Source organism: Eriocheir sinensis, chromosome 69 (genome assembly GCF_024679095.1).
Source record: "Eriocheir sinensis breed Jianghai 21 chromosome 69, ASM2467909v1, whole genome shotgun sequence".
Lineage (NCBI taxonomy): Eukaryota > Metazoa > Arthropoda > Malacostraca > Decapoda > Varunidae > Eriocheir > Eriocheir sinensis.
The window spans coordinates 6,269,798-6,283,100 of NC_066577.1; the positions used below are offsets into that span (position 1 = coordinate 6,269,798).

General features: G+C 41.3%; 1 protein-coding gene across 1 annotated transcript in view; it reads right to left on the reverse strand.

Annotated features, from left to right (window-relative positions):
• LOC126988477 (chromatin assembly factor 1 subunit A-like) overlaps positions 1–13,303 on the reverse strand; it is a 34,456-nt gene that overhangs the window by 13,305 nt on the left and 7,848 nt on the right. Inside the window, exons 2-3 of the mRNA XM_050846606.1 lie at positions 3,307–3,387; positions 2,580–2,808 (exon numbers count right to left, since the gene is read on the reverse strand). Coding sequence (XP_050702563.1) covers positions 2,580–2,808; positions 3,307–3,387 — 310 coding nt within the window. The remainder of the gene's footprint in view (positions 1–2,579; positions 2,809–3,306; positions 3,388–13,303) is intronic.

Sequence of the window (13,303 nt, forward strand, 5' to 3'; positions counted from 1 at the left end):
TTCTGCACAAAATGTTAATCTGGAAACTACAGAAATGGAGAGGAAGAAGAGGAAGAGGAAGAAGAGGAAGAAGAAGAGGAAGAGGAAGAAGGAAGAGGATGAGGAGGAAGAAGAGGAGGAATGGGGAGGTTACGGAGTGGATGAAGGACTATTTAACAGGAAGAGAAATGAGAACAGTAATTATAGAAGAGAAGTCAAATTGTAGGAGAGTAGAGAGAGGAGTTCCAAGTTCAGGCACCAATGTTCAAAATTCTGAGCCTTTTTGGATAAAGTTAAAGGCCTTTTTTGAGACAATGCAAAGTTACGAGCCTTTTTGGAGACAATTGCAAGTTACGAGCCTTTTTGAGACAATGCAAAGTTGAGCCTTTTTGGAGACAATGCCTTTTTTGTTTTTTTTTGAGACAATGCAAAGTTACGAGCCTTTTTTGGAGACAATGCAAAGTTACGAGCCTTTTTTGGAGACAATGCAAAGTTACGAGCCTTTTTTGGAGACAATGCAAAGTTACGAGCCTTTTTTGGAGACAATGCAAAGTTACGAGCCTTTTTTGGAGACTATGCAAAGTTACGAGCCTTTTTTGGAGACAGTGCAAAGTTACGAGCCTTTTTTGGAGACAGTGCAAAGTTACGAGCCTTTTTTGGAGACAGTTACAGATGCAAAATTTAGCCTTTTTGGAGACAGTATCCCGAGCCTTTTTTTGGAGACAATGCAAAGTTACGAGCCTTTTTTGGAGACAATGCAAAGTTACGAGCCTTTTTTGGAGACTATGCAAAGTTACGAGCCTTTTTTGGAGACTATGCAAAGTTACGAGCCTTTTTTGGAGACAGTGCAAAGTTACGAGCCTTTTTTGGAGACAATGCAAAGTTACGAGCCTTTTTTGGAGACTATGCAAAGTTACGAGCCTTTTTTGGAGACAATGCAAAGTTCGAAAGACTGTGAAGAATCCCAAAAAAGACCTGGATAGAGCGTACAGAGAGACACAGTTACGGGAGATGGAATTTAATGCACACAAAAGTCACGTTATGGAATTTAGGGAAAAGTTTAAAAAGACTGAAGAAAATGTACAGGTTTGGAGAAGACTTGAAAGTCGTACATGAAGAAAAGGATTTGGAAATGACGATCGAAGACAAACTATCCCCAGAAAAGCACCTGAGCTATTTGGATAAGCCTACAGGATTATGGAAAATGTAGGGGTGTTTGGATAAGCCTACAGGATTATGCAAAATGTAGGGGTGTTTGGATAAGCCTACAGGATTATGCAAAATGTAGGGGTGTTTGGATAAGCCTACAGGATAATGCAAAATATAAGGGCATTTGGATAAGCCTACAGGATGATGCAAAATATAAGGGTGTTTGGATAAGCCTACAGGATGATGCAAAATATAAGGGTGTTTGGATAAGCCTACAGGATGATGCAAAATATAAGGGTGTTTGGATAAGCCTACAGGATAATGCAAAATGTAGGGGTGTTTGGATAAGCCTACAGGATGATGCAAAATGTAGGGGTGTTTGGATAAGCCTACAGGATTATGCAAAATGTAGGGGTGTTTGGATAAGCCTACAGGATTATGCAAAATGTAGGGGTGTTTGGATAAGCCTACATGATAATGCAAAATGTAGGGGTGTTTGGATAAGCCTACAGGATTATGCAAAATGTAGGGGTGTTTGGATAAGCCTACAGGATGATGCAAAATATAAGGGTTTGGATAAGCCTACAGGATTATGCAAAATGTAGGGGTGTTTGGATAAGCCTACAGGATTATGCAAAATATAAGTTGACTTTCAAATTAAAATACTTGACTTTCATATTAAAAAAATGACCTTCAAATTAAAAAGACTTTCAAATTTAAAAAAAGTTGACTTTCAAATTAAAATACTTGACTTTCATATTAAAAAAATGACCTTCAAATTAAAAAGACTTTCAAATTAAAAAAAGTTGACTTTCAAATTAAAATACTTGACTTTCATATTAAAAAAATGACATTCAAATTAAAAAGACTTTCAAATTAAAATACTTGACTTTCATATTAAAAAAATGACCTTCAAATTAAAAAGACTTTCAAATTAAAATACTTGACTTTCATATTAAAAAAATGACCTTCAAATTAAAAAGACTTTCAAATTAAAATACTTGACTTTCATATTAAAAAAATGACTTTCAAATTAAAAAGACTTTCAAATTTAAAAAGTTGACGGTAAAATTAAAACTTGCATTGATATAAAATTCGAACAGGGTAAAGACAGTCCTCTGCATTGAGATATGAGTTTAAATAATGGTCATTTTAAAAAACACCGAGATTCTATGCTTTAAAATTTATAATAAGGCAAAATATCCTTCGTTTTAAGTTTCAAAGAAGCGTTGATTCTGGTCCTTCGATATTCAATACTTTTTCCTTTAAAGTTTTCCGATACCGAGACATTTGACACACACGCACACGCACACACACACACACACACGCACACAACTACAACTAGGTAAATACACACACACACACACACGCACACAACTACAACTAGGTACACACACACACACACACACAGACACGCTTGCAAGTCACACTCATTCTCTCCTCCTCCTCACCTCTTCCTCTTCCCCTTCGATCCCTTAGGCCTTCCCCTCTTCCTCTTCTCTCCGGTCTCTCCCCCAGGGGCCCGCGGAGAGGCTTGCGGGGCAGGGGTGCGGGGCGTGGCGGGGGACTCCGATATCCTTCTCTTCTTCCTCTTGTGGGTGTCGGGGGAGGGGCTGGCGGGGCTTGGGGGGTCCGGGGTCCTTAGGGGCTTGGGGTCGAGCGGGGCGAATGGAAGGCGACCTGGAACGAACGTACGAACACATTAACGGGGCAGAGAGAGAGAGAGAGAGAGAGAGAGAGAGAGAGAGAGAGAGAGAGAGAGAGAGAGAGAGAGAGAGAGAGAGAGAGAGAGAGAGATGTCGACTCAACTGTGAAGGAGGAGGAATGAGGAAGAGGAGGAAGAGGAGGAGGAGGAAGAAGAGGAGGAGGAGGAGGAGGAAGAAGAGGAGGAGGAGGAAGAAGAGGAGGAGGAGGAAGAAGAGGAAGAAGAAAGGAGAAAGAGGAAGAAGAGGAAGGAGGAAAAAGAGGAAGAAGAGGAGGAAGAGGAAGAAGAAGAAGAGGAAAAAGAGGAAAAAAGAGGAAGAGGAAGAAGAAGAAGAAGAAGAAAAGAAAGTTAGAAAAAAAATTGCATGAAAAATATGAAAAAAAAAAGAAAAAAGAAACAAATAGATAAATAGCCAAATAGATGGATAGATAAATAGACAGATAGATAGACAGATAGATAAATGGTCTACTCACTCTGCTTCAGTTTCCTGTTGAGTGGACTGGTAAGCGGACTTGTGCTGGTGGTCTTCCCTTCCACTCGATCCACCTCACCCACTGGAAAATAAAAATGTGGGCCCCTTACTACTACTACTACTACTACTACTACAACTACTACTACTTCAGTCATTGATAAGACAAGTTACTAATGTATTCGACCTTGCTAATTCACTGTTTCTATAATCAAGGTTAGGTTAGGTTAAGTAAGGTAAGGTTAGGTTAGGTTAGGTTAGGTAAGGTTAGGTTAGGTAAGGTTACGTTAGGTAAGGTTAGGTAAGGTAAGGTAAGGTTAGGTTAGGTAAGGTTAGGTTAGGTAAGGTAAGGTTAGGTTAGGTTAGGTAAGGTTAGGTTAAGTAAGGTTAGGTTAGGTTAAGTTAGGTAAGGTTAAGTTAGGTTAAGTTAGGTAAGGTTAGGTTAGGTTAAAGTTAGGTTAGGTTAAGTCACACACACGCACACACAGAGTTATTAGGAGCACACACACACACACACACACACAGTTTTTACTAGTATACACACACACACACACACACACACACACACACACACACACACAGTTTTTACTAGTACACACACACACACACACACACACACACACAGTTTTTACTAGTACACACACACACACACACACACACACACACACAGTTTTTACTAGTACACACACACACACACACACACACACACACGGTTGGGCAGATGGTGTGTATCTGTACTTAAAGAATGCGTTTGATAAAGTACCACACAAGCAATTAATATGGAAACTAAACATGTTGGAGGTCTGGGTGGTTCAATATAGGACTGGATTATGGACTATTTGACGGAGAGAAATGAGAACAGCAATCAGGAATAATGAATCAAGCTGGATGGAAGTGACGAGTGGAGTCCCCCAAGGATCGGTGTTGGCTCAGATTATGCTTGTAACTTATATTAATGACATGACAGAAGGGGTGACAAGGTATATGAAAATGTTGCTGATGATGCTAAAATAATGAGACGGGTGGCTAATGGAACCTGTGTAGCCCTGACCCAAGACCTCGATAGAGTAAGCGAATGGAGGAGAAGCCACATGTTGACCTCATGCAGTGTTTCCAAGAGCCCTGTATTCCCGGAGATGAAGACCCACTTGCACGGAGAACACAGAATGACGCGGGTGGCTCATGAAGACTGCGTAGCCCTGAGCCAAGACCTCGATAGAGTAAGCGAACGCTCACACAAATGGGAAAGGACATTCAGTACAGAGAAGCGTAGCGTGATGGAGAATGGTGTGAGCAGGAGACGCATATCGGGGAACTAGTCTCCAAGTACGGCACTTTTCCTGTATTTCACAACTAGGTAAATACACGCCAATAGGCTTCACGGGTTTCCTAATGAGCTAACCAGACCTTGTTACCCGCCCACACTGTAATCTATCGTGTGCGCGTCGTATCTATGTTTGAAAGAGTTCACTGAAGGAGCGCTCACGGCATGATCCATTGAACCAAAACTATGCTGTCGGGAGAGGCGGGGCGGACACTGCACCCACACGTAACCAACAGACTAACACTACGACAACGGTTGGCTTGTTTGAGCGGCTAATCGTTTTTTTTTTTTTTTTTACGTCTACGCCTGTTGCGCGGGTAGGCTCGCTTGAGGGGCATGGATGGTAGTCGCCCCAGCCCGTCATGTAGCAGGCAGGTGTTTATAGTGGCGCCATCTTCTCCTGGCTCATGCTGCCCCCCGGAACTCCTCCTTGATTCACTTGGACGGTTTCCTCTAGAGTCCGGGTTGATGGGTGGTCTTCAGGACAGCATGGGGGTAGTTTTGGGAGGTCATTCTTGATTCAACTGGAGAGTTCTTCCTCCTCCTCCTCCTCCTCCTTCTCCTCTTCCTTTCCCTCATTCTTCCTCTCTCTTTGTCCGGGTTGATGGGTGGTCTTCAGGACAGCATGTGGGTAGTCTTAAGCCACTCGGCGGTGACTGAAAAATCCCAGGTGGTAGCGTGGGGATTCGAACCCGCGTCGTCCGTCACGCGGTGAATGTGGGCCCAGCACGCTACCACTCAGCCACCGCCTACCCTAACGTGATTTCTTGATGTATAAATAAAAACCCACACTGGCGGACAAGTTATATTTTTATACCGAAACTTGTTTGGTTAAAAATATAACTTATCGTCCGCCAGGCTGACTTGTTTGCAAATGGCACGGCGTTACGGAAGACTCCGGTCCTGTTGAGTGTGTCCAAATTCTGCAGGGAGGTTGTTGTGCATGTGAGGGCTTCGACAGCTGCATGGAGGTCAAGGTATGTGGTGATATGCCTACACGTATAAATTTGCCGTTAACTTCAATACGAGTGTTTGAGAGGCATTGGACGCCCTGTAGAGTTTGTCCGACTTCTGCGGGGAGGCTATTGTACTAGTGAGGGCTTGGAGGGGAGTGTCCAAGGCTGAAGGAAGGCTGTTGAACTGAGGAAGGGACACCTCGACAAACAGCAAGACACTCAGGGATCAGTTACAATTCTGCAGGGATGCTGGTATATAGTTGAGGGCTTGGAGGGCAGTGATCGAGGCTGAAGGAAGGCTGTTGAACGAAGGAAGGGACACCTCGACCAATGGCAACGGACACTTGGTCATCGGTTAGAATTAAAAATGTCAGTTCTCCGAGGTTCTCAGATACGATTCGTGACTTCCAGGAGAACGATGCAGCCGCCACGGACCTTTTTAAACACCTCGCTGTTGCCCAAAGTGCCATAGGGAGTGTGTCTTGACCCATCCGCTGCGATTGCCACGGATTTCGCCCTCACTGGTAGCCTGGTAACATACACTCCCAGGTCTTTCTCTGCCTCTGTGGTGGATAGTGGAGTGTTTCCCATGTGGTATTGGTGTGCTGGATATCCCTTCACTGGTAGCCTGGTAACATACACTCCCAGGTCTTTCTCTGCCTCTGTGGTGGATAGTGGAGTGTTTCCCATGTGGTATTGGTGTGCTGGATATCCCTTCACTGGTAGCCTGGTAACACACACTCCCAGGTCTTTCTCTGCCTCTGTGGTGGATAGTGAAGTGTTTCCCATGTGGTACTGGTGTGCTGGATATCCCTTCACTGGTAGCCTGGTAACATACACTCCCAGGTCTTTCTCTGCCTCTGTGGTGGATAGTGGAGTGTTTCCCATGTGGTATTGGTGTGCTGGATATCCCTTCACTGGTAGCCTGGTAACATACACTCCCAGGTCTTTCTCTGCCTCTGTGGTGGATAGTGGAGTGTTTCCCATGTGGTATTGGTGTGCTGGATATCCCTTCACTGGTAGCCTGGTAACATACACTCCCAGGTCTTTCTCTGCCTCTGTGGTGGATAGTGGAGTGTTTCCCATGTGGTATTGGTGTGCTGGATATCCCTTCACTGGTAGCCTGGTAACATACACTCCCAGGTCTTTCTCTGCCTCTGTGGTGGATAGTGGAGTGTTTCCCATGTGGTATTGGTGTGCTGGATATCCCTTCACTGGTAGCCTGGTAACACACACTCCCAGGTCTTTCTCTGCCTCTGTGGTGGATAGTGAAGTGTTTCCCATGTGGTACTGGTGTGCTGGATATCCCTTCACTGGTAGCCTGGTAACATACACTCCCAGGTCTTTCTCTGCCTCTGTGGTGGATAGTGGAGTGTTTCCCATGTGGTATTGGTGTGCTGGATATCCCTTCACTGGTAGCCTGGTAACATACACTCCCAGGTCTTTCTCTGCCTCTGTGGTGGATAGTGGAGTGTTTCCCATGTGGTATTGGTGTGCTGGATATCCCTTCACTGGTAGCCTGGTAACATACACTCCCAGGTCTTTCTCTGCCTCTGTGGTGGATAGTGGAGTGTTTCCCATGTGGTATTGGTGTGCTGGATATCCCTTCACTGGTAGCCTGGTAACATACACCAGGTCTTTCTCTGCCTCTGTGGTGGATAGTGGAGTGTTTCCCATGTGGTATTGGTGTGCTGGATATCCCTTCACTGGTAGCCTGGTAACATACACTCCCAGGTCTTTCTCTGCCTCTGTGGTGGATAGTGGAGTGTTTCCCATGTGGTATTGGTGTGCTGCATTGAGAAGAGACTTGACAAGACTTCTATAGGGGAGGTTCTGTACACTTGACAGCTTGGAAGGGCCGCATTTGAGGGTGGTTCTGTGTGTCAAGGGTAGTGGGTGGTTCCTGTACAGTTGACAAGACTTCTATAGGAAAGGTTGGTGTACACTTGACAGCTTGGAAGGGCAGCATTCAAGGGTGGTTCTGTGCGTCAAGGGTACAGTTGACAAGACTTCTATAGGGAAGGTTGTTGTACACTTGACAGCTTGGAAGGGCAGCATTTGAGGGCGATTCTGTGCGTCAAGGGTACAGTTGACAAGACTTCTATAGGGGAGGTTGGTGTACAGTTGACAGCTTGGAATAAACTGAGTATCTTATGTCTATCACTGAAGGACCTGGCTGCCTACACGAGGGATTGACTCAGTGATGGCCCAGCGAGGCATGGATGGAGTGTTTATGAAGTCAATCCGCAGCAGCAATGACGTACAGGGATGTCACGCCGTGCACCCAAGACCTCTCTTACAATGTACTTGCTCATCAACCTTCTAGTACACAAGGAAGCATGACTGGTGCTTAAAATATCCTTTATTTAACAGCACAGTCATCCCTCAAATAGTACGGTTTTCAATAGTTCTCTGAAAATCCACATAAAACCGTACTATTTGAGGGACAACTATACTGTTAAATAAAGGATATGTTACGGTTTTCAATAGTTCTCTGAAAATCCACATAAAACCGTACTATTTGAGGGACAACTATACTGTTAAATAAAGGATATGTTATGCATCACAGAAGACTTTTTAGGATTTTTTAATTTCCCGATGAGCAGGAAGTTTAAGAATCCTAAAAAGATCTTGTGACAATCCATTTAAAACTGAAACCGAACTATTGAAAACCGTACTATTTGAGGGATGACTGTATAATTTTTTTTCTAGAATACGTAATAGATTTTACATGGAAAGGAAGGAATACGGACAACTGTGAAGGGATGTTACGGATCTTGCTGCTGTACCAGGCTATTTTCCACGCTGGTTTCGCTCAAATTCACTGTCAATAATTTTCCCTCATAATACCAGGCTATTTTCCATGTTGCTTTCGCTCAAATTCACTGTCAATAATTTTCCCTCATAATACCAGGCTATTTTCCATGTTGCTTTCGCTCAAATTCACTGTCAATAATTTTCCGTCATAATACCAGGCTATTTTCCACATTGCCTTCACTCAAATTCACTGTCAAGAATTTTCCGTCAAAATACCAGGCTATTTTCCATGTTGCTTTCACTCAAATTCACTGTCAAGAATTTTCCGTCAAAATACCAGGCTATTTTCCATGTTGCTTTCGCTCAAATTCACTGTTAATAATTTTCCCTCATAATACCAGGCTCTTTTCCATGTTGCTTTCACTCAAATTCACTGTCAAGAATTTATTTTCCATGTTGGTTTCCCTCAAATTCACTGTCAATAATTTTCCATCATAAAACCAGGCTATTTTCCATGTTGCTTTCACTCAAATTCACTGTCAATAATTTTCCATCATAATACCAGGCTATTTTCCATGTTGCTTTCACTCAAATTCACTGTCAAGAATTTTCCGTCAAAATACCAGGCTATTTTCCATGTTGCTTTCGCTCAAATTCACTGTCAAGAATTTTCCCTCATAATACCAGGCTATTTTCCATGTTGCTTTCGCTCAAATTCACTGTCAATAATTTTCCCTCATAATACCAGGCTATTTTCCATGTTGCTTTCGCTCAAATTCACTGTCAATAATTTTCCCTCATAATACCAGGCTATTTTCCATGTTGCTTTCACTCAAATTCACTGTTAAGAATTTTCCGTCATAATACCAGGCTATTTTCCATGTTGCTTTCACTCAAATTCACTGTTAAGAATTTTCCATCATAAAACCAGGCTATTTTCCATGTTGCTTTCACTCAAATTCACTGTTAATAATTTTCCGTCATAATACCAGGCTATTTTCCATGTTGCTTTCACTCAAATTCACTGTCAATAATTTTCCATCATAATACCAGGCTATTTTCCATGTTGCTTTCACTCAAATTCACTGTCAATAATTTTCCATCATAATACCAGGCTATTTTCCATGTTGCTTTCACTCAAATTCACTGTTAAGAATTTTCCGTCATAATACCAGGCTATTTTCCATGTTGCTTTCACTCGAGTTCCATTTGCGACTAAAATATTATGCCCAGGACGTTCAAACCCTCCCACCAAGAATAGGAATCGGACCTGCTGGCGGTGAACATATCAGCACGGAGGTCATTTTGATTGGAAGGAAGAGGTTGTGCCCTTACTTTAGAACAGAGCACAGGCGCACAAAAAAGACTTGACCATCTTCCCATGAGAATGATAGCTAAAGATTTGCAGCCACTCTCAACTGTAGAAGATGATGGATTTAAACAATATTCACACAGCAAGAATCCAGACTATGAATCATCTAGTCGCAGAGAGTTGAGGTTTTTTTTATATTAATCTTTCCTTTTTTTGTGCCCTTGAGCTGTCTTTGTAATAAATTTATAATCATCTAGTATATATGGTGGTGTGATAAAACTTCTCTCCTAATAATAATTAAAAAGTTATGACAGCCGAAAATACTGCGCATTTTTCGTGGTTGTGAAGTGTCGCGGGAAGCACCCCACTCTCTCTCTCTCTCTCTCTCTCTCTCTCTCCCTGCTGACCAGACATGCGACAGGACACAAGGACAAGGTCTCTCCGTACAATGCTTTCCACTGTGACCTTAACTACCGGTGTTATCAGCCGCGGAAGAAGCCCCTCATAAATGATCGGCAGAGGAAGAGGAGGCTTCTTTTTGCCAAGAAGTATAGAGATTGGCCTCTTGACAATTGGCGGAGAGTGCTGTGGAGTGACGAGACCATCTTCTGTGTGAGTGGAGGAGGCCCTGCAAAAGTGTTCCGTCGCCCCGGCTCAGACCCCACCGACGCGCTACACACAGAAGACCACAAAACACCCTCCCAGCTTAATGGTGTGGGGATGTTTTTCTTATTATGGTGTTGGGGACTTGGTAGTGTTACCGAAGAACACAACTGTGAACAAAGTGTTTTATTTTGAACTTTTAAATGACCATCTAGAGGACTGCTTTCACAAGACACAGGCTCAAATCTTTCAGCAGGATGGAGCCTCCTGCCACACTGCTCCAGATGTCACACAGTGGATTGATGACTGCGGGACTGAGTGGATTAATGACTGGCAAGGTAATTCTTCGGACATTTCACCCACAGAAAATCTCTGTTAAAGGCAGACTAAGAAGATTGAAAATAAGGAAAGAAAACTAAATTATTGAGTATAGAAAACGTATTGAACTGTTAAAGGCAGACTAAGAAGATTGAAAATAAGGAAAGAAAACTAAATTATTGAGTATAGAAAACGTATTGAACTCGGAAAGGGAGACTAAAACGATTGAAAATAAGGAAAGAAAAGAAATAATTGAGTATAGAAAACGTATTGAACTCGGAAAGGGAGACTAAGAAGATTGAAAATAAGGAAAGAAAACTAAATTATTGAGTATAGAAAACTTATTGGACTGTTAAAGGCAGACTAAGAAGATTGAAAATAAGGAAAGAAAACTAAATTATTGAGTATAGAAAACGTATTGAACTGTTAAAGGCAGACTAAGAAGACTGAAAATAAGGAAAGAAAACTAAATTATTGAGTATAGAAAACGTATTGAACTGTTAAAGGCAGACTAAGAAGATTGAAAATAAGGAAAGAAAACTAAATTATTGAGAATAGAAAACGTATTGAACTGTTAAAGGCAGACTAAGAAGATTGAAAATAAGGAAAGAAAACTAAATTATTGAGTATAGAAAACGTATTGAACTCGGAAAGGGAGACTAAAACGATTGAAAATAAGGAAAGAAAACTAAATTATTGAGTATAGAAAACGTATTGAACTGTTAAAGGCAGACTAAGAAGATTGAAAATAAGGAAAGAAAACTAAATTATTGAGTATAGAAAACGTATTGAACTCGGAAAGGGAGACTAAAACGATTGAAAATAAGGAAAGAAAACTAAATTATTGAGTATAGAAAACGTATTGAACTGTTAAAGGCAGACTAAGAAGATTGAAAATAAGGAAAGAAAACTAAATTATTGAGTATAGAAAACGTATTGAACTCGGAAAGGGAGACTAAAACGATTGAAAATAAGGAAAGAAAAGAAATAATTGAGTATAGAAAACATATTGGACTGTTAAAGGCAGACTAAGAAGATTGAAAATAAGGAAAGAAAACTAAATTATTGAGTATAGAAAACGTATTGGACTGTTAAAGGCAGACTAAGAAGATTGAAAATAAGGAAAGAAAACTAAATTATTGAGTATAGAAAACGTATTGGACTGTTAAAGGCAGACTAAGAAGATTGAAAATAAGGAAAGAAAACTAAATTATTGAGTATAGAAAACGTATTGAACTGTTAAAGGCAGACTAAGAAGATTGAAAATAAGGAAAGAAAACTAAATTATTGAGTATAGAAAACGTATTGAACTGTTAAAGGCAGACTAAGAAGATTGAAAATAAGGAAAGAAAACTAAATTATTGAGTATAGAAAACGTATTGAACTCGGAAAGGGAGACTAAAACGATTGAAAATAAGGAAAGAAAACTAAATTATTGAGTATAGAAAACGTATTGAACTCGGAAAGGGAGACTAAAACGATTGAAAATAAGGAAAGAAAACTAAATTATTGAGTATAGAAAACGTATTGAACTCGGAAAGGGAGACTAAAACGATTGAAAATAAGGAAAGAAAACTAAATTATTGAGTATAGAAAACGTATTGGACTGTTAAAGGCAGACTAAGAAGATTGAAAATAAGGAAAGAAAACTAAATTATTGAGTATAGAAAACATATTGAACTCGGAAAGGGAGACTAAAACGATTGAAAATAAGGAAAGAAAACTAAATTATTGAGTATAGAAAACGTATTGAACTCGGAAAGGGAGACTAAAACGATTGAAAATAAGGAAAGAAAACTAAATTATTGAGTATAGAAAACGTATTGAACTCGGAAAGGGAGACTAAAACGATTGAAAATAAGGAAAGAAAACTAAATTATTGAGTATAGAAAACTTATTGAACTCGGAAAGGGAGACTAAAACGATTGAAAATAAGGAAAGAAAAGAAATAATTGGGTACGGGAAGTGTTCGTTAACCTGGTGATGGAAGCAGCAGGGATCATGTTTCTTAACCCTTTCCTTGCGCGCAGTGTGGACGTGACTATCCCCTCAGGCGCAGTCAGGCAGCCCAATTGGGGGTCTCTTTTAACCTCTGTATCTCAAACACTATTCATCACAGCTAAAGACCAAAAACACCATTGGAAAGAGGAGGTCCAGATCTATGGGAGTTGGTTATGTATGCCTCTCTTGTGAACGTACCGGCACGTTCAGGGAGTGTTGAATGTTAACACTTACGTCGGTGTGTGTGGGATGATCAGCCGTATTGAGGGAACTGTGGACATCTCTCCTTCAGATTCTGGCAAGGGAGTATTGGCAACTGCAATATTTACAACTATTTGGTCAAAGAATCCGTCAGGTAACAGGTGAAGCTATGCAAAAATGTCGCTGTATTGGGAAAGAACATCCACCAGTGACTCATCCGTAGGTTTGCCGCGCTGGGCTGGTATGATTTTCCACCAAATTTAGCGAAGAACACACTCAATTGGCAATGCTGATTTTCCACCAAATTTAGCGAAGAACACACTCAATTGGCAATGCTGATTTTCCACCAAATTTAGTGAAGAACACACTCAATTGGCAATACTGTGTTGTGGGAATTAGTGCTGGAACACACTCATACGCGGGAGATTTGAGTGTGGGTGGAGGTCACAGCAAGCGTTTAGCACCACCAGCAAATACGCCTAACACTCACTGCGAGCGTTTAGCAATGAAAGGGTTAAAGGAAAGCCGC